This window comes from Sander lucioperca, chromosome 1 (assembly GCF_008315115.2).
Source record: "Sander lucioperca isolate FBNREF2018 chromosome 1, SLUC_FBN_1.2, whole genome shotgun sequence".
In the NCBI taxonomy this organism is placed as follows: Eukaryota; Metazoa; Chordata; class Actinopteri; order Perciformes; family Percidae; genus Sander; species Sander lucioperca.
In genome coordinates, this window is record NC_050173.1 from 35,910,819 (window position 1) to 35,933,362 (window position 22,544).

The following is a 22,544-nucleotide window of genomic DNA, read 5'->3' on the forward strand; positions in this document are numbered from 1 at the left end:
CTTTGAATGTAATAAGTTGAGATCTGATACAGCCTTTACCATTAGTACAAAAGATGACACCGTAAATTGGGGGCGTAATCTAAGATGTTACTGCAAATATACTGTATATGCAGTTAAACACAAAAAGGTACAAAAACGACCCTCTGATTGATTAATCCCATTACCGTTCAACACTTTGTACTCCGTTATGTGTGTTTCTATGGCCATGCCTGGATGTCTTCTAACCTTGAGCTCCTTTCCTATACTGTTTCTCTTGTTCACGGTTTGTACGTACGTATGTGTGTTTATGTGTGTTTATTCCTCGTGGTCAGTGAGAGGTCTCTTTCAGTATGGCTGTCACCCCCAAGACCAGGCTCATACAACAGGAATAATGAGCAACTGTTCTGCTCTGTCGCAGCAAACCAAACAAGGTTTACAAAGGAGAAGGACTCCGGGGGTCAAGGCTGAGCTCTGGCTCTTTCTCCCTGTCTCACAAAAGACACACGTACGCAAGCACACGCACGCACGCATGCACACACACACACACACACACACACACACACACACACACACACTTATTTATGACTTGCGTATGTCCCCAGTGTGTATGGGGTCACCATGGTAACATTGTCTACTGCAGCAAATGGCTAGGATGTTGATGTGATGGGTTCTCGACCAAAGTTTATTGATCCACAAGATTTGGTGCCTGTTTCAAAGAAAAATAATGTTCTGCGTTGTTAAGACTTGTGATCAATAAGAAGAAATCTCTGGAAACTTGATGCATTTATACTCTTGAGATATTCACAGTTTATGGGCTGTGTTTATGTGTTTATTTCTAGCCTGTTGTATGTTCCAGTAGATCATTCTGAGTCTAAATGCTTTGGTGTGCTGGGTGTGCATGTGGGTATGTGTATATATGTGTGTGTGTGTGCGTGTTCCATGGGTACTTCCTGTGGTTGTGTCTATGCAGCAGAGATGATTCATGACTTTCGCTGTTGGTTCAGAGAGAGAAAAGTCACATCACAAATTTGTCTCTTTCCAACACTATGCAACTATAGATTCTCACTCACACACACACACACACACACACACACACACACACACACACACACACACACACACACACTGGTGCTGTTATGTTACAGTGTTCCAACTCCCACACAAACAGACAAAAATATGGGCATTTTCAATTATGCTTTTTGCGGTAACTGACACAAATGAACCAAAAATATCTTTAACATGCGCTCATTTCTCACTTCCTCTGACTAGCAGCTTATGATTGTGGTTATAAATATCATAATCACATAACAGAAGGCAAGATTTACTCAGTGGTGGCTTTTAAATTAACTTAAAAAAGAGCAATTTATGTAACAGATTACTTTTAGAAATCTGTCTCTTAATTCGATGCTCCGCTGTGCTTTATCCGGAACTGCTGCAGCACATTTGTGAGTATACAAAGGATAAAGTCCTTTTTTTCTGTGTTCTGCTGTGCACTGTTAGCAGAGATCACGGAAAACAATAGCCCACGGGAAGTGAGAGCAGCTACAAAGTACGAGAGCATAAGAGCGTAAGAATATAAAAAAGAAAAAAAAGAATCTACATAGTGTGTGTGAGTATGCTTGTTGAAATAGACTTGTGTGTCGAACATGTTGTGCACAGAAATAATTCCAGTTAGTCAAAGCAACAGCAGTAATAAAAGCAGTCTATTGCTCACCTTATCACCACTGCCTATGGTGTTATCTTAAAGGGGAAAGTCCGCACACAGGAAACTTTACAGTTTACTTACAGTATCCAATTACAGTTCAGTCAACAATTTTTCCTTTTTAAAATGAAGCCACAACTTCCTCATTACAGATTTTCCACGCCTCTGTTGCTCTCTTTTTCTTTTTTTCCGAACGTTTCGTCACTGGGTTGTGGTTTTCTCACTACTCAGAGTGCACAGGAAGTGTGTTGTGGCAAAACAGGTCCCTGTCACTGTTTCCACTCCTCACTGAGGACCACAGAGCTAAATTTAACACCAATAACAAGATCACAGATGCCCAAAATACTCACTTCCACATACGTAGAGGTTGAATTTAACTACTCTGAGCTATTTATACTTAACCATGTTAATATACTTATGTCTGGGCTGAGGTTAAGTTTGCTGTGTGACACAGTCTGCCACAAAGGAAACAGACCAAGCCAATTAGCATGATGTGGGGTTATAGAGGAGCTAGTCAAGTCAGGACAGTTAGCCGCTAAAGCTTAACTGCCCATGATGGTCACATGAATTAAGTCTGCTCAGAGAATAGACTGATTGGCACCAACATGTGTGTCAATCTGACACCTGCCTGAGAGCTGGCGCATAGTTTTGACGCAGATGTGGTCATCATTGATCAGTTTATTGGATTAGTCCCTTGCTTTAGCTAAAAGTGTGCTCACTACAACCACAACTGCTGAAGTCTGTTTGTGTCACCAAAAATACTCATGAATGTGCATCATTACAGAGTTCAGATCAGTCCCCTTCACCAGCTGTCAAATTTGAGGAACTGAAATGTCTGTCACCTCAAAACCTGTTAGATCTGGTGTCACATGTTGGTGTAAAAATAGAACATGGGCTATTTTAATGGAATGTATGGTTCAAGAGCTTCATACCACAGAAAAAAGGAAGAGTGAAAAAGTTGTTTGCTATTTGTAGTAGGCAGTAAATGGAACATGCAAAAATGAAAGAGAAGGAGTGGAAAAAGAAATATGTGAAAGAAAAAATATCCAACAAGCTACAGGGAGAAAAAAATGTGTTGAAGACCACAGATCAATCCCACTGAGACGAGACATGACTGAAGCCGTGTAACATTGTTGAACGCCTTCAGATCATGTCCGGGAATATATCTGTAAAAGACCGGCAGTATCAATATCAGCCCCTTTATCTGGAGCAGCTCCTCTCGCCACTCTGTCTTTGTGTCAAGGGTATTGTGGGGCCTCGACTGAACCCACCTCTGCGCTGCCAGCGTATGCTCGGTATCAGTGCAGTCGAGATGAGAGAGGTTGAGAAAGAGGCCAGTGGACTTGGACCGCAGCCAGGGTTTAACTCTGGCTAAAGTTACGCACTGCTCACTGTGACTGGCTCCGCTAACTCAGTCTGGCTGGGAGCAGAAGCCAATAGCGGGACAATTACCCCGGGCACTGCCGAGTAACGTTGGCCAAAGTCTGGTCTGTGTCCACGTGGGTGTAAGTTCAGCCACACACACACACACACACACACACACACATGCACTCACTACAAAATTGCTGATTGAGAATCTGTTTTAACCCCTTCAACTTTTCCCACTTTGTTTCCCTTTAATTTTTTTTTTTAAGATAGTAAAAGTCATCTTATTCCACACTGTCTGACATTATCACATATACATTTTATATTCTGTATCGATGTTGACACTGAGTGAATTAACCCATTTTTTCTGGTTGCACCATTCTATCAAATGGAAAATTTGCTACACATATTGCTCATGATTTTTTACACATATCTTTGCAAACTTTGGGATCAATAAAATCTGTGGGTTTGAAATATTTTTGGCTACACAAAACATTTGTAAAAGTTAAGCTTCTTTATACATGTATATATTTAAAGTCCCTTGGACTAATGACTGGCACGAACTTCAGTGACGGGCCCAGCGCGTGTTATTTTGGTTACAGGGGTTAAAGAAAAGATGAACACGTAATCAGTGGCAGCAAAGCGTCAATCTCCTAGTTTCTATTTCATTGTTTTTCTCTTTTTTCTCTGTAACTTCCTCCCTCCTACTCATTCTCTCTCATTTTTTCCCAGCTCTGTCTCTCCATCCCTAACTCGCACTATCCCTGTCCTTCTGCTAGTGTGGCTCTATAGATAGGCTGATGTAAGGTAGATGTGGTGGGGCTTTGGAGAAAGCAGATTATCTCATTGTGTCACTAGTAGAAAATGAGCCAAAGGGCCTGCTACTATAAATAGGCAGATTTAGTCCACCCCCCTACTCAGAGCTCGGTAGGAGATCAGACTCGGGAGTGCAACTTTAAGGCCAGGGTCAGTGTGTTACTATGGTGACACAGCAGTGTGTCAGGGGGTGAGGGTGTACATGAGATTGTGTGTGTGTGTGTGTGTGTGTGTGTGTGTGTGTGTGTGTGTGTGTGTGTGTGTGTGTGTGTGTGTGTGTTTGTGTGTGTTTGTGTGTGTCCCACCTCCCTTTTCTCTGGGCCTCTCCAGCAGCAGCAGCAGCAGCAGCAGTAGTCAGCCTCCCAGCCCCTGTTAAGAGAGAGCATGTTGGGTAACAGCAGTCTGGAGTTCCCCTGGACTCGCTCCAGACCTCCTCTCCCTTCCCTCCTGCCTCTCTCCCACAGTCCTCCCCTCCTTCTCCCCTCTCACCCACCCGCTTCCCCTTTTCCTCACTGGTGTTCTCACCGAGGAGAGATGTGGGTTTATGCATTGTGTGTGTCTGTGTGTGTACATGTGGCTATTCACAACAGTCCATACAGTACAGCTGCTAGTTTATTTGTACTGTTCACAGCGGGTCATCTCCTTTTGACGTTTTCAATGTTTTCAACACCACCTTTCCTCTGAACACTGCTCTTGGGACCGTCTTTCCATTAACCCAAGTAGGCTCAATCTTCCTGTTAAACCATTACGTAGAACTGATTTAGAGTCAGTGTCAGCATCTTAACACATCCACTCTGACTCATTTTCTCTAGTTCCCCATTCTGAAAATGAGAAATGAAGCCTGCTTTCAAAACAATTTGTGCCTATTTGTGGCTGAGACCAAGCCCAGTCAGAATACCATCATCAACACAATCGCATCATCATAGCAACAAATGTTGGGCAATGGGTGATGAAACACATCAGCTCAAAGTGTGTCTCATGGGGGATTGTTAAGGTGGGTAGACTCTTTGAAAAATCTCTTCAAATAAATTTACAGTAACTAAGATTCAGGTACTGAGAAGGAAGTTACCTATTCCTTGTTTGAGCTGATTCAAAAGTTCAACTCAGAGTATTTAACATGCACATTTATGGTCAGATCCAGATTTGGTTCTTTTATTTTGTGCTTGTGATTTTTCACTCTAAAATGCTGAAGCATGAATCCTCTAACTGCCAGATCCCAAACACAGAAAAGTCAGAGGTATGACATCAGATATTGAGAAAAAGTAGGTGTACAAATGTGAAAGATGTCAACAAGGCAGCACAATTACTGATAGGGCCTGTTTTAGCATGTTTACCTGCACCCACTCCATTCAGTGTTTAGCCTCAGTGCCAGAGGAACAAGCTGCTGCACGCTTCTGCCACAAAAGCGCTCAACAGTAACTCACCTTGCCTTGCACCCAGCGCTGACAAAGCACAGCGTCACAGTTTCCGAAAAAACCTCTCCTTCCACTTTTGCATCACCGTGCATGCATACAAAAAACAGAAATGCAAGTGTATCTGTGTGAACTGGCAGGTCACACACACACACACACACACACACACACACACACACCGGATCTTTGACAGCAGATTCAGTTTTATGGTTACATACAGTACATTAAAGGACTGTACAGACGATGGTATCACAAACACACATATTCTCTCTGAATTATTTGCCTTTAAAAAAAATTCCAATTATTGAAATTAACACGAGTGAAACTGAATTAATTGGTAGCTATTTAGAAGTTACACAAAGTGCAAGAAACAAGAGGCAGATATAAGAATTAACTGCGCAAATGTTTAGCAAGTGCTGATGTTAGCAAAGTCTAGCCCAAAAATATTTATGTACGATTATAAAGTTAAAAAAAAAAAACGTTTATATGTGGTGATTTAAGACGGTCATCTTATTAAGTAGATAAGTGACTTAAATTGGATCAGTTTATTTGTCTGGCTGGCCTTAAACAAGACCACAGAGTCTAGGTTGTCTGAGCCACAGCCACTGAATAAGAACGAAACACAGACAGCTTCCTCTTTCCACCCATCAGCCGCTCAGCCGAGCTCCTCTCTGTTTCTGTCTTTTTTCTTCCTTTCACTCTATCATTTTCTCCGACTCAGCCCTGATGATATCACGGAGCAACGGATGTGATGTCACTTCCTGTTTGGTTTTCAGTCGCGCTGCCAGCGACTACAGAAGTAGCAGCTTGCTGACAGCTGCGAGTGGAGCTGGAATCATGCAAATAAACGGGGTCAAAGGTCAGAGCTCGCTGATTGTAAGTGTTTGTAAGCCCTTACAGCTGCTTTTTAGAGCCACATCAGAGTCACTGAACATTTTGTCTTTGTTGTTTGGTATGTGGCTCACCTAATGCTCATTTTCTGAGTGCACCACTCTTATTTAGGTGTCTTCAAATCAACTTCTCCAACAATACAGGTGCACAAATCACTGAAGGTGAACTTTTTGCATAGCACAACAAACAAGGCCACAGCTGGAGGACAATACTCATTACTGTATATATATATATATATATATATATATATATATATATATATATATATATATATATATATATATATATATATATTGGATTATCTATTCTGCCAAAAAGAGCAGCAGTTAGAAAACTGCAACTCCTCATCTGTCGCTAGTTGAGAGTCTCCTGGTGACAGACAGGCTGTGACACCCAGCCCTGGTAATAGAAGGCAATTATAAGCCATGGCGAGAGCTGTGGCAATGGGGAAAACTTTTATACAGCCCCCCTCCTGGGGCGCTGACATGCAGACACACTGAAATTAATTGCTACAAAACATCAGGCAAGCTTGACGCACACATGCGCATAGTCAAACTCCTGGAAAGGAGAAGAATGAAACAATACACATCATGCGACGTTGCATTGATGCTCGTGAGGAGAAAGAAGAAGAAAGAAAAGACAGGAAAGAGAAGCAGCGAAAAAACAAGTAGATCTCTTCCAACAAATCATGTTTTCATCTAAATAAAGAAGCCAAAGACAATAGACTTGGGTACCTTGGAGACCAGGAGGACTATTTCTCCATGGCAACCAGTGTGGTGTGTGACAATGCCGCAGTGCGAGGGTTTGAACTGCTAAAGCTGTCTGGGAATGCAGAGATAGATGGGGAGAGAGAGAGAGACTCAGAGAGTGAGACCCATGGAGGGCTGTCTGTGTGCTAGTAATGAGAACACACTGTCACAATCCCACTGCGAGAAAAATGGAAGTTCATGACTTTTCAACTCGCATTATTTTCTTTAAGTCAATACAGAGAGAAATCTTAAATTATGACGCTAAACCTGTTTATGTTTCCAACAGTGCATATCCAAATATTCTCACACGTAAACATTTCTCTGGTGTTGCTATGGAGTTGTTCCCCTATTTGGCTATTAGAAAAAGCAGCACCATGTGGCCTTCAGAGGAGATTTATTTTAATTGTGTGGTGTATTGCGGCCAAGAGAATGTCAGGCTATATGCTGGGTGTGTGCCGTCAGCACACTTGTGGATACATGTACTTGGACATGATCGTGTGTGTGTGTGTGTGTGTGTGTGTGTGTGTGTGTGTGTGTGTGTGTGTGTGTGTGTGTGTGTGTGTGTGTGTGTGTGTGTGTGTGTAAGTGTGTGTAAGTGTGTGTAAGTGAGTGTTTGTGTTCAATACGCCACATACACGCTGTGTTTGGATAGCAAGACAAACACAAATAATGGAACACATTGGTGTGCGTCTATGTAGCAACATGTGTGTGTATTTCTTGTTGAAAAGTGGGCGATAAAGCTTTTTACTTCCTGTTTTGATCACTCCTCCTCATACATGTTAATCCTGGATTTAATTGAGATTATTGTTCCATAATCTCGACTCTGGCAGCTGAAAAGGGCAATATAGAAAAAAAACTTGAGGTAGACTGAGGACACTGGATGTCTTTCACAAACTGTACGCTACTGCAAGTCTCAACGCTGTCCTCACCCATTTCTACTTGTCAGCATCTCCCGACATCCATCAACATGCAATCTCCTTTGTGTGTCTTTATTTTTATTTGCAGTTTGCTTTATAGAAATTCATTACATTGTCTGCAGCCAGCGTAGGCAGAAAAATATTCCCTCGACTCAGCTGAACTCTCACCCTCCTTTAATGTAAATACTGCTCCTCAGTCACGTTTCTCCCATTAAGGTAAATGTTTGCATTATGTACAAATCTAGTCTCCTTAATCCAGTTGCACCATTAACCTGCACACCCAGGTGCAGGTTAATTGAAGAGAGAAAAAGAGACTCTGACCGTGGTAATTTGAAATAGATAATGTAAAATTTAAAACATTAGAGTAAATTAGATTATTTATAATTACTTATCACTTGAGGAAATACTACCCCACTTAAATTCTTGAAGAATACTTAATACTTTTTCTCTCATGCCTCCACTTGTAAACAAAGAATCCAAAAACTGAGAACATTCCTGATGAATTTAAGTAATATAGGTGGCCACATTTAACAACAGCAAAACTATATCAAAACATTCTGTTAACAAACTCTCACAAAACCACTGCAGTATAATCCAAGTCTCATTTATCCATTTGTATCCCAAACACTCTCACTACTCTCGCTATGTACTCGTCCGACGATTCACCCGTGAGTAATTAAGATACAAATGATCATTTTAGGGGGTGAAGTATTCCTTTAAGATGCTTTATTGTCTGACTGCTGCAGAGTTTATATGTTGTTGAATCTTCAGTCCAAGTGACCCAAAGTGACATGTGGCCTCCGAGCATCGACTCTTTAAGAAACCATTGTCCCATAAGCCAAATGCTTCTGACAGTTATTCATTTATTCATTCCTCCCGCCTTCCATTCCTTGGAAGTTTTTTTCCCTTGTTTTTTTTCCTTTTTCCTATGAAGCGTACGGGTGTTGCCGTAACTGTTGTTTGTCATCTTGTCTGTCTGCCTCGTCAGCCGTCATGCCTGTTGACATATGGCACTCAGAGTTAAATGATTATCGTATGATTGTAAAGGGTTGCAGGGCTTTCTGATGGAGACCTGTCTCCTCAGCCCTGTAGGCTATCCCACATCGGCAGTCTCAAGCTGGAGTAGAGGGGAGGGTTGGAGGGTGGGGGAGAGGAGGGAGAGGGGCTTACCTGAATCAACCTGTCGTACCTGCCCTGAGGCTCACCTGTCAGCAACCCAGCGACAGTCACTTTCTCTTTCACTCTCTGTCTCAGTCACTTTCTGGCTCCACCTTTCCATCACTTCCTCTGCCTATGTATCTCTCCTTAGCCATTTATCTCTCTGCTTCTCACCCTCTCCACTCCTTCACTTTACTTCAGCTCCGACACTACAAAACAAATAACTCTCACTGTGTGTGTGTGTGTGTGTGTGTGTGTGTGTGTGTGTGTGTGTGTGTGTGTGTGTGTCTTGCCTGTTTGTATAACACCAGGTTTAGACAGGTCATCCATTGAGAGACAGGGTGATTCAGGGCAAGCTTACCAAATTTTAAGTAGCTCAGGCTTTGTGTTTATAGCTCTTAGTTCAGAAAATAAAAGATTTAAACCAAACTATCTTCCCTTTCCTGCCATTTTCTGAAAAAACATTACAGGCCAAGGAGTGAGCAAGGGTGATGGCTTGACTGTCTGATGCAATAATAAACCCACACTGCTCTTCAACATAAACAGATGTGGACTGGCAAAGCTCCATGTGACTGTGGACTAAAGCAAAGTTTAAAGTCCCGACAAAAATCTGAAGACTGTAGAATAAAAACAGGTCTGTGAGTTTGAGTGTTTTCTGTCTGCTCCGAGTACGTATGCACATGAGTCACACCCAAACGTGTTCGCTAAAGACAACAAACCAGTTGCTCTTCAGTCTGGACGCTGAGGCCACATCTTTCTGCCCCGCTCGCTCCTTTTTCTCTTCCTGTCTGTCTCTCTGTCCACATGAGGACGTCAGCGGTGCATAGAGGAGTTGGTTTTAGTCAGCTCAGTCAATCAGCCAATAAGGAGCTTTGTCCCAGTGCAACGAAGTGCAACATCCAGGCAGCTTTGAAGTAAACTTAAAACAAATCTGGTCTGTGCCGGATTTTCTACACTACAAAGTGACTGACAGCAGATGACTTAAGTCAGTATGATAACCACATTATAAAACAAAGTATAAGTCTTGCATTTCAAATTTTATTGAAATAAAAGTACAGAAGTATTATTAGTTCTTAAAGTATCAAAAGAATAAGCACCCGTTCTGCAGAAAATGGCATCTTTATATCATATTATTAGATTGTTTATTCTGTAATTACATCAGCAACATTTACTCTTGTAGCTGTTGTAGTTTGAACTACTTTATATACAGTAAGGTAGTTTAGTTAAGTGGTTTCCAACCTAGGGTCTAGGGTTCGGGCCCCTCAAAAGGGTCACAAGAAAAATCTGAGGGGTCATGACACAACAATAGTTCTGCTACACATTTGTTTTTTATGTAAAATCTTCATCTGAAACGTAACTGCAGCTGTGAGATAAAGATAGTGGAGAAAAAAGGTACAACAATTTCCTCTGAAATGTGGTGGAGAAGAATAAAGTGGCATAAAATGGAAATACTCAAGTTAAGTACAAGTACCTCAAAATGCTACTTCAGTACAGTACTTGAGAAAATGAGCCAAATCTCAGCTCACGATCAATAACAGCACAACGGGTGCCATTACTTATCTAGGCTGGTCAAATTCAATAACATTTTTAAATAGAATGTTTTATTGGCTTCAGTGGTTATTGACTTGATCAGCTAAGCTAATGCACTGGCTTCTTAAACCCTAAACAATAACATAAAAAGGTCTATACCACTGAAGATGCCATACACACAGCTGACCTATATACATCGGTTCTGTCAACATGCAAGGCTCTTGCCACCCACGGATTATGGTATACACAGCTCAGACAAAGACAGAAAAGTGTTTTATGACAACCTTTAAATGTTACCTGTTGCTACTGTGACCGCTACACGGTGTGGGGAAGCCCCGTCTTTGAGCGAGCTACCGGTGACTCATCGGTAGCTGAAAGGTCACAGGTCAGATCTTTTGTCACAAGCATCAAACAGGCCGGGGCCCAGTGAGTCACACATCCTCGGGGACGCGGTGGGGTGGGCTTTGTGCTGTGTTTGGTAATTGGGTCTCTGTTAGCTACCACCTTCAGGAGGCAACAACAGGCAGATGAGCAGATAGAGCGGCTATTCGATGCCGGGGCCCTGTTTCTGTGTGATACAGTACACTAAATCCTATCCTGCTCCACAGCCTGGGGTAATACGACAGGGAGGGACGCCTGCAGTGACTCAAGTGTGACCAGACCGTTTTTCAAACGTCCTCCCCGTCCGGGGCCTGAAGCTTTAGTAGGTCAGCCCTCACAGTAAAAGAAAACTTGTTTCTTACCCACATAATCATACGCCACTAACACAAGGCCAGCAGCCACAGCAGCATTCCTGGCCTCCTCTGAACAGAGTAAAAAAATGTCTGGCTGCTTCAGCGCCGCAACAGGTGGTGTGCTGTAATCTTCTGCATTGTATTGTAATGGACTGTCTTAGATTTCAATAAGTGAGCCAAAGTTTATGATGACTGGAGTCGAGGTGTCAAGTATTTATTTAAACAGACATACGGTAATGGATGTCCTCGTCGACGGTGGTTTCCAGACTCCCATCAGATCCATTTGGCTTTTCTTGCATGTCAATTAGTCCGGAGATTTTTTACAACCCCTTTACACTTCCAGTTTCCTCGACGTTTCCGACAGATTTTATCCCTCTCACGCCAGTTTGTCTTTTCCCAGGCGTATCTCACTCTGTGTGTAAAAGGTCAGCTTGCACACTCCTGCTGGCGTCACTTTAAAAACTGGGAGAAAAATGACATTTATCAAATAACCTCCTATCATGTTCTCTGCTCCTCTCTCCATCACTCTAAGGCTATGGGCTAATATTCAGCCTGTCACTCTGTCCGAGACGATCAGGCCTCCGCTCTTCTACCATTTAATTATCAACTCTCCCTGTGTTTTATAGGCCCCAACACATCAATGCCACATTACATTTTTTATCATCTTAAAATCCACCACTCTCTCTCCATCCCACTTGGGAAAATAAAACTATGATAGCTGCATTGCATTATGTGCTCCAAAATAACCAGGTCCTCTCTCTTTCTCTCTCTGTTATTACATTATTCTTTCCTCCCCATCCTTTCTGCTACATTATGTAACATGCATGCAAGCTTTAGTTACTGCCATCGTCCACCCTCTAATCTTGGTCCATGCATCATGGGAGCACACAATGCTGATCACACCTGTATGCTAATGGGAAGGGATTGCACCACCGGTTGGTGTGGGTGGCCTGGGAGGAGAGGAGGTGTGACAGAGGAGCAGGAGTGTCTGTCTGCCTGCCTGCCTGTCTGTCTGTCTGTCTTTGTCTCTGACTGACTGCATGCATTGGCTGCTGACAAATGCCAGCATAAAGCTTGGTATTTGCTCCCACGTACTGTACAGTATGTGGGTGTGAGGATTCTCTTTTGATCTCTCTATTTTCTATATTTTCTATCGCCCTCACCCTTCCTTCCCACCTTCTCAATCTCTTTTTCTCAACCTGCCTCCATATCCTCGAGATCTATACATCTCTATTTCTTTGCTTTCTCTCCCCTCTCCCTTTATTTTTATGTTTCAACTCCTCTTCTCTCGTCCACCTCCTCTCTCTTTTTGTTGGCTTGACTGTATCTACTTTGTTGTTTTTTCTCCGTGGCAGATTGGGGCATGATTAAATATCAACCAGCGCTCGTGCTGGGTGTGTTTGTATGTGTGAAAGGGGGCGTGGTGGCTGCGTAGGTGAAAGGAGAGCCGACTGGCAGAGCATTGGCGTTTCATCAGGCAAGGACTTCTCTGGCTGGTTTGTGTGGGCAGAAATGGGGAACACACTGAGGAGAATAAACCGGCTGACCCAAACACACACACACACACACACACACACACACACACACACACACACACATGCAACAGTGCGCACATCTACATCTATGTACACACACACACACACACACAAATAATTTCTCCTTCCCTTGCCCTTACAGCATCTGGCTTCCACCCCCTCCATGCATCAGAGTGAAGGGAGGCCCAACCAGCCACTGTGAACTGTTTATCATCTTTATTACTTTATTACTTTTCCGACAGTTTTCCCTAACCTGATTTTATTACATTGTCATCAGATGATGAGTTCTCTCATCTGCTCTCTCTGCTCTTTCTTCTTTTCTTTGCCACAAATTTATCGACCTCAGTAACTGATGCATGAAAGCAGCAGTGGATGCAGACAGGAGTTTAGATTCGGCATCACCACCTCTTCACACAGTTACAGCCTCTTTGTGCAGCTCACCATCATCATGTCCTGAGCTTCTGGCCTTGTTTCCTCAGGTCTGGAGACACAGTGGCATCTCCCTTGCTGAAGAAACTAAATGTAAACTCAGGTTTTGGAGTGTGTGTATGTGTGTGTGTGTATGTGTGTGTGTGTGTGTGTGTGTGTGTGTGTGTGTGTGTGTGTGTGTGTGTGTGTGTGTGTGTGTGTGTGTGTGTGTGTAGTGGGAGCACCATTTTCCTCCTAAAATACAACATCGCTGTGCAGTGCCACATACCATCAAAAGTGATTAGATTTGAGCGTTTATTCCTATCTGACTGTATGAATAAACAACATTACACATTCTCCAGCTGCGCCATCTACTTCAGGCTTATTTGGGTTTTGTGAAGGAGCCTCTGCTCCAGATCACTGCATAATATATAACAGAATTTTGCTATCAGTCTAATGGGGGTAAACAGAGAGATTTGCCAGAGGCTGAATTGGAAACGCCTGGGAGAGAATGCAATTCAGTAAAGACCAAAAACCTACTGCGTACCTGAATTATGTTTGGTTTCCATATCTATCTATCTATCTATCTATCTATCTATCTATCTATCTATCTATCTATATCTATTTAGATCTTTGTGGTGAAATGTCATTAGGGCACCAACCCTTATGGACTGCAGCTGAACATGCTTTAAGAGCAATGCAATCAGTGTTTTGAGTCTAAATCAAATATTTGAAGAACGGGGAGTCTCACCTGCGCTGCCCTCTCCAACGCATCAGCAGCATCTTTCTTCTTTTTCTCTGTTTCTGTCTCTCTCTCAGGCCACTTCAAAGTGTCCTGCCCACGATGTTTCCCAATGAGGTTGCTTGCATATAGATCCAGTCAGCAGCAAGGGAAACACATTGATTTCCCGTCAGCATCCACCGAGGAGTGCTGGCGCGCCAGCCGAAGCTGGAGCAGCCGGGGGGAACATCGGTATCCCGCAGGCGTCCTGGCAGCTGCGCGCAGCGTTGTTAATGCGGCCCATTAGGCCGCTGAGTGGCAGAGAGATTCCCCGAATATTGAGCCGGGGACACCCCTCAATTAGACAGATCGCCCCGCACCTCGTCAGCATCCGCGGCTATCTGTTCTCATTAATCAATGACACAGCCAAGAGAGATGCAAAGTTAATTTAGAGGAAGTTTGCTACCAGCCTGCAGAGTTTGCACAGTCTTATATTTTTTAAGCTCATTGCCTACAGAAATATACACTCACTTAGATCACACGTCAAAATCAATTTAACATGCGGGCTAATTATTCATAATCAATAAGCCTATAGATCTAGCCTATAGAAATGCACGGCAAGCTTCCAACCATTTAGGCTACACTGTGAAACTGATGTTCCAGCCTAAAACAAAAAAGGTAAATTTACTTTTTAATGTGGCCTATACTTAGATATTATTTTTTCGCTTGTTTGTTTGAAAACGGAGGCCTATGTGTATAATAAATACACAGAGTTGCTGCGTTTGTGGTTAAAACATGTTTTCGTTCTTATTTATCGCTCAGCTGGCCCGCAGCCTTTAACCTTCAAACATTAACAAAATAAACGTAAAGCAGTTCGTCTGTTACACAAAGTGTTTCACGTGGAGTCTCATAGTTCAGCTGAAGCTGTGCTTTAAAACAGAGAAGTAGGATTCTGCTGCTGACATTCGTTATTGTGAGCGCTGGACATGATTTGCACTCCAGCCTCTCATTCACTGCCAAGCAGCGATCAGCGCTGCCTCAGGAAGTTCCAAATAAGGACAGGGAAATGGAAACCCACCGGAATAGGTCCTTATGTAGTCACGACCTTATAAGGCACGGCGGAGCCGGGCTTTCCGGCAGCAGTGCAGCCTGCTGCACAGATGGGAAATCCAAATCAAATCTATGGGGCGACGAGAGAGCAAGAATTATGCTGCTGTCTCACGGAGCTGTTCTGCTATGAAGACACATTGATTCTGGACTGAGGAAGAGCGGCGTTGTCTTCGCAATTTACTGCGATAGCTTAATATAAAGTCTCTCTTCTCTGCTTTCCCCCCAGGCCAGCGTCATGTGTCCTCCACTGCAGTGCCTAAATATGGGCTTCCTCCGCTCCATATATGGACATCTACGTCACGGCAAGAGGGTATAAAAGGAGCGGGGAAACCTTTCAGCTCAGAGAGAGCCCTGAGAGCCCACAAGAGCAACTGTTAGAGCAGAGATAGATAGACAAACACACAGAACTCCCTTCGAGTAATATCACAACAAAAGTACAAAGTCAATTCAAAACAACATCCATCCAAGAAGGTTAAAACCTGATTGGATAAGCCATTTTAATACATAGATACAAAATCAAGATTGATCTGTTGATTCATTTCGATGGATCTTAGGGAATGAGTATAAAGGACACTTTTGATTTTTTTCTGAAAAGACAAGTGGATCTTTACTCATCTCTGAGAAAAAAAGGAAAAACAACAGGACAACTGGAGAACAAGAGTCACGGAGCAAGACAGAAAACAACATCTTCCTTGACATCAGCAGAAGTGTGCAGCGCTCCCTAAGCTGGGCTAAGTGATTCCCTCCACCTGCGAGGCACCGCTCTGCCGGCGTGCATCCAGCCTCACTGCACTTATCACCAGCCACCAGCGCAGCTCCAGCACCAGCAGAGGATGGCTGCAGCCAAGACCGAGATGATCCTCCCAGCCCTGCAGATCTCAGAGCCTCTGAGCTTCCCTCACTCCCCCATGGATAACTACCCGAAGCTGGAGGAGGTGATGATGCTCAGCTCTGCAGGGACGCCCTTCCTCTCCGCCTCAGCACCCGAAGGTGCAGGCTTTGGCTCCGGAGAGCCAGGAGAACAGTACGACCACCTTGCTGGAGGTAAGATCTGGAGATTTGCCTCTTTAGACTCTGGTTTTCTGTGCTGCATGTAAAAGTGAACTAAAGATAATAGCACATCTGCTGAGCTACACTAAACCAAGAAAAGAGTTAAGAGAAATAAACAGCTGCATAACTTTAATTAAGCCAATATTTATGTTTTGCTGTGTATAATTAATGTACATTATTAATTGATCATGTTACTACAGCTGACATAATATTTTAGTTACAAGTCTATATTAATTAGTTTCATCATGGCTTGTGGTGAGAAATGTTACTTAAAGTGGAATTGGATGCTACAAGTAAATTTAAATTTAAGCTGACTGGACACAGTATATTAATATGTTAATTTCCACAAATGAACAGAAACCGCAATATAAAAAATAAGAACAAACATCTGACTTAATATCAATTTATCGAATCCCTGTCGACTCTCGGAGGACTCAAACACTGCTCAGTCACCGCGTGCCTCTAGACACTCCTAAAGCTCAATTCAAATTGCATTCCTAAAACCAGCTGAACTGCAGTTTCGGTAATCAATTGCCTCGGGCTCTGTGATGGGCTTCAAGAATGTGCACGTTCGTGCGTGTTTGTGTGCAAGACAGGAAGACAGAAAGAATGTAAGAAAGATCGAGAGTGTGAGCAGAGGAAAATGCAAGCACAGAAAGCTTGCACAGCAGCTCTTGTTGAGGTTTGGAAGAGACAGTTTTGGAGTTTAGGGGGAAAGAGTTTAGTTGGAGGGGGTTTCTTTGCGTGGGCACCTGACTGATCAGTCTCAGAAGAGAGGGGTGACACACTGTCCACCGCTCTGGCAGGATTCCCCCTCTCCCTCCCTCTGGATATTGACAGTTTGATTAATGTCTCCTCTTTCTCTGTGCTCCCTGCAGATACGTTACCTGATATCCCCTTCAACTGTGAGAAGTCAGTGGGAGAGCAGACCTACTCCACCCAGAGGCTGCCCCCCATCTCTTACACAGGCCGCTTCACCCTGGAGCCTGCCACCACCTGCAGCAACAGCCTCTGGGCGGAGCCCATCTTGGGCCTGTTCACTGGTCTGATGAGCAATATTGCACCCAGCTCTTCCTCTGCTGCCTCACAGACCACCTCGTCCTCCTCTTCATCCATCCCGTCCTCCACTTCTTCCTCTTCTACCTCCTCATCTCAGAGCCTCAGTTCCTCCATTCACCACAGCGAGCCTAACCCCATCTACTCAGCCGCACCAACCTACTCCAGCCCCAACTCTGACATCTTCCCAGACCAGGGCCAGGTTTTTTCCAGCTCAGCTGGAACAGTGCAGTACCCTCCTCCAGCCTACCCCAATGGCAAGACCTGCAACACTAGCTTCCCTGTGCCCATGATTCCTGACTACCTCTTCCCTCAGCAGCAGGGAGAGATCAGCCTGGTGCCCCCTGACCAAAAGCCCTTCCAGAGTCAGTCAAGCCAGCCCTCCCTCACTCCTCTGTCCACCATTAAGGCCTTTGCCACCCAGACTGGTTCCCAGGACTTAAAGAGTGTCTACCAGTCCCAGCTGATTAAGCCCAGCCGCATGCGCAAGTACCCCACCCGGCCAAGCAAAACACCTCCTCATGAGAGGCCCTACGCTTGCCCTGTGGAGACCTGTGATCGACGCTTCTCCAGGTCTGATGAGCTGACACGTCACATCCGCATCCACACGGGCCAGAAACCCTTCCAGTGCCGCATCTGCATGCGCAACTTCAGCCGCAGTGACCACCTGACAACACACATCCGCACTCACACTGGAGAGAAGCCCTTCGCTTGCGAGATCTGCGGACGCAAGTTTGCCCGCAGTGATGAGAGGAAGAGGCACACAAAGATCCATCTACGGCAGAAGGACAAGAAGGCAGAGAAGGCAGGAGCAGTGGTGGTGACAGCAGCGCCGGTATCAGCAGCTTCGCCTGCCTCCAGCTACCCTTCTCCCATCACCTCTTACCCCTCTCCAGTGTCTTCTTACCCCTCTCCTGTCACCTCCTGCTACTCCTCTCCCGTCCACACTTCCTATCCATCTCCTTCCATCGCCACCACCTACCCATCAGTGTCCATGTCCATGTCCTTTCAGTCCCAGATGGCCTCCTCCTTCCCCTCCTCAGTGGCCTCCAACATCTACAGCTCCCCCATCCCCACCCCACTATCAGACATGCAGACCACTCTCTCCCCAAGGACAATCGAGATCTGCTAAGAAAGAGCAAAGACAAAAACTTTTTATAGTCTCTCCGCACCTCTCCTTCCTTAAGGCCCTTTGAGGGGAAAGAAATCAGCATCAAAAGACTTTGTTTTCCCCTCCAAAAAGCACTTTTTTGTCTGCTCCATGTGCAGTGTTTGGTGAATCTTGAGATTTACCTGAAAGAGAGAAAAAGACACATGTCAAGGACTGGGCAAAGACAATAGAAGATGAAAAGGGATTTCTTTCTGTCTCTGTAAAACAAATGCAGGACTTCAAATGCATAAGGGACTCAATAGATAGAGTGTAGAAACCGGCACTGACAAGTCTCTACCATTAGGTACATAAAAACCTAGAGACAAACTGATTGCCAGCAGTTGTGGTGCTAAGGCACGTTCGTCCTTGCAGGCACTCATACAGTACAAAAGACATTGAATGATATACATCAGCTACCATATATGTATATTGTACACGTGCCATGTTTCGTTTTTATCATTCTTTGGTACCATTGATGTGAAAAATTATTTGCATATTTGCATTGTATTATTTGAAGTGAGCAGGGCCATATTTTCTACATACTTTCTCTATTATGTAGTGATGATGCTGTGATACGTTTTGACATTGTTTGAAAAAAGCACTTAAGTATTCAAGCATGAGTAAGAGTGATGTTTCTGTTTGTAAATATCATCCACTGGTACTATCTCTTTCTCTCTTTCTCACATATGACATATCGCTCGGTTATATGGGAAAAATAGAGAAAAGGACAAAAAAAAACATTTTCAAAAAAAAACTAAACAAGACAAACGCTCCCGTTATTTGGTGCCTTTTTGTGAAGCCTTGCTGATGTTGTGACTCGGCTGAGCGCGAGAGAGGGTGCACTGCATCTCGCCTTAAGGGTTGAGGGAATATTTTTGTTACAGAATGTAAGTCATACTCAGAGGGAGGAAAAGGGACGAGCTATGAGGGCACCGCTTCATTTCATTAGAATGTAAGCAAAAAAAGGAGAAAAACTATAAAGTATATTTTTGTAAAACTTATGTGTAAATATCCACATCTTCAAGAGCTGGAATGTTGAAGTTACCTACTGAGTAGGCATTGGGATTCTTTTGTATGTTATATACATGCAGTTCATTATTATTTTGTGGTTATCTTTATTTTGTATTTGTGTTTGTTAAAACAAGTGACTGTTTCTGGCTTCTAAACACATTGAATGCGCTTAACTGCCAATGGGATATTTGGTGTACAAGATATCCTCCCAGAAATGAAATATAAATAAAAATATGAATATATATGTATATTTGTTCTCATGCTTTATTGTCCGACTTCTGTGCTTTCAAATATTTCCATTGGTGCATCAAACCAATTTATAAACCCCTCGTTTCTTCACGTACATCCCTCATACATGAACATCATGTATGCCATCATCTTATATGTTAATTGTATGCAGATTATTACTGGATTATTATACCACAACTTCCCATCACAGCGAGCCACCGTTTTATTTGAGGAATATCTGCACAGCATGATCTTATTGAAACTCTCCGTTTCAATCGCTGTTCTCCGATTGAACCCTGTATTAATGATAACACAGAAGCATGACTCCCATGCCTATGAACACTAAAGATGAGGAATTCTTATCGGAATCCAACATGCTCTTCAAGATACTGAGCTGATCTTAATTTCCATTTCATTTTAGATTTTATGATACATACTGGCCCTTAATGTTGAGTACACAGACTTCCAGCAATTTGATCTGCATGCTATAAGAAAAAAAAGAAAAAAGTTTTTAACCGACTGTGCTTAGACATGCACAGGGTTATTTTCACAGAGTGCAGGTGAAATCCATCACATGATAATTACCTTCTTTTCTGCAAATGTGCTTGGCGAGATGCTGTCACCCCGTAGTGAATGAGCCGTTACACACAATTGGGCAATATCTGTGCAGGTTAGGCTGAATTGTTGCACGGGTGCAGCTGAACAGACTGGCCCTAAAGGTTTAACTGTTTTTTTGGGGGGTTTTCAAGCAAAATATAATAACAGCCTCTTCACATTCGTCATTCATCTGCCACTGTTCCCTAGGCAAGAAATTCTTGCTACATGTTTGAAAACAAAACAGCTTAGTTTTTATAGCCTATGTAGACAAGAACCCTCCTCAGGTTTTCTCTGGGAGCTTTGGAGTAATTTTGTGTTGTGAAATGCACTAACCAAAATACTCACAAATGCAAACACAGCTAAAATAGAAAGCAGGAAAACAAGTAGAAGAGAGTGATGAAGGGAAAAAGGAAAATAATTAAGATAATTGGTCTCCTGATCCCAAATTGACTTTCTAAATTGGGTCTGATGAGGTCTGTGTGTGTGCGCACATGTACTGTATGCATGAATTTGTGTGCAATATACACAGTGACTGTCTATAGACTCTGACTAATGTAGTTGTTTCCTGCTGTGTGTCTGCATGCTGTGTATGTGATGTGTAAGTGTGTAATAGTGTCAAATTTGCAGTGTTGGCAGTCGCTGTTCTGCTCCGTGTGTCCTTGGTTAAAGCTCAGCATCCCCATGAAACAGAGCTACCTGGACACCACCCTCTCATCTGCTGACAATTTGCAGGTGTGTGTGTGTGTGTGTGTGTGTGTGTGTGTGTGTGTGTGTGTATGTGTTAGAGTAGCAATAGGTATAAACACACTCAAATGATAAAGCGAAATGCAGCAACAAATACCAACGGAAGGTAACAATGGTCCATTTTCTTGGCGAGAATCTGCATCACTGCTATAATTGAATAAATAAATGTAATACATACAGGTAACAGGATATACTTTAACAAAACACAAATCAGCACTGTGGTTGATCTCTGAGTTAAATCACACAGAACCACATTCAGCTCAAGCCTCCTTGTGTGGCTTAAAATCCTGAAATCTGTCATTTCCTGTCATTGTTTACAACATTATTTTGGTCCCTGGCTGCAAATCAAGAGCTATTCAGCAGCTTTTGCATCAAAACTTTCTCATACTGCCATGCTTTAAGGAGTCTTTTACTCTGTGTGAAAACCACAGACTGTGCTTCTCTCAGCCCTTTCTCATGTTAAGAGACAATATTTCAGCCAGTATTGTCACAGTCCATAACCACAATAAGACAGACGACCAATATCCCTCTAAGTATGAGGGAATTGTACAGCCCGTCATATCCTCTTGCTCTGATTCAAGGCTTTTCCTTGCATATCAAAGCTCACGCGCTGAGCCTGTTCTGTTAAGGGAGGTGTGCGAGAAGCGCGAGAGGAGTTGGGAGTGCAGTTGCATTGTGGCTTCACTCTGTTGTAACCCACAACGGAGCCACCTTACACCCCCAATGGGCTTCCACTTCAAGAGCCCTGCCTTTGTTCAAAAATGTATTTGTTCTCTTATTCTTTTTGGGAACTGTGTAAAACAAAAAAGGACGAATGGCGAAAATAACTGTTCTTACTCCCTCAGCCCTCCAACCCCACCCGAACTACCACCTCTCTCCCTCTCTCTCCCCGTCTGTCTCTACCTTGCTCTCCCTTTCTCCTAGTGCATATTTTGCTGGAGATGCTAATGATCTCCCCCCCCTCTGTATTCTGATGCAAGGTCTGTCTACACTTTTCCCTTTCATCCACATACAAATGTGCTCTTATTGCCTCTTCGCCCTCGGGCCTTTTAAGATGCCTTTTTGAAATATGCCGTTTGATAAGCACATCATTGGCCAAGTCCCCGCAGTGATTAGAGATCTCTTTAATGTGAGCAAGTTAGAGAGTGAATGAGAGGCTCTGGGGCCAGCAGCTATCTGTTCTCCTCTGCCCTCACCCCTTGACATACTTGGACCACTGGTGAGAGACCAGCGTTGGGTAGGACGACCCAGAGCCCAGCTTAGCACTGGCCGTCCTCCATGCTTCATCTCCACATGGAGATTAGGCACAGGGGGAAAGACACTGGAGAATCACCTTCATAGAGACATGGTACTGCATGCTGGAAGGCTAGATTTTGTATTTTATCACAAGGATACGACAGGAGGATAGCTCTCTAATGTCTTTTAAATATGCTCCATTGATCTAATGTTCAGAGCCTTGCATTGCCTCGATGGGATGTTTTTTTAATCTTGCCAATAGGGAACGCTGTTACAGTCGTCAGGTGCTTTCTCCGGCTTTGCATCTTGCACTCGACACCTGTTGAGCCATTTGGGATAAGTAGGTTATATTTAAACTGCTTGATTTCCAGCCTCCTAACAGTTACATTTCAGGTAGATTGCAACATTTACACAGACGCGGCGTTCAGGAGACATGCTTGGCATA

The 22,544-nt window shown here is 43.5% G+C and overlaps 1 protein-coding gene across 1 annotated transcript; it reads left to right on the plus strand.

Annotated features, from left to right (window-relative positions):
- The first annotated feature begins 15,342 nt into the window (after positions 1-15,342).
- egr1 (early growth response 1) lies at positions 15,343-19,542 on the plus strand. Its single transcript, XM_031319461.2, has 2 exons — positions 15,343-16,071; positions 16,956-19,542. Exons 1-2 carry the CDS (start codon positions 15,861-15,863, stop codon positions 18,263-18,265), a joined length of 1,521 nt encoding a protein of 506 aa, XP_031175321.1. The 5' UTR covers positions 15,343-15,860; the 3' UTR covers positions 18,266-19,542.
- Positions 19,543-22,544: the final 3,002 nt, after the last annotated feature.

What these genes read in the sequence shown, in the direction of transcription:
- egr1 (XM_031319461.2), top strand. Translation starts at nt 15,861, where the DNA reads ATGGCTGCAGCCAAGACCGAGATGATCCTCCCAGCCCTGCAGATCTCA. An exon ending in GTACGACCACCTTGCTGGAG is followed by an intron (nt 16,072 to 16,955) that starts GTAAGATCTGGA and finishes TGCTCCCTGCAG; the next exon opens with ATACGTTACCTGATATCCCC.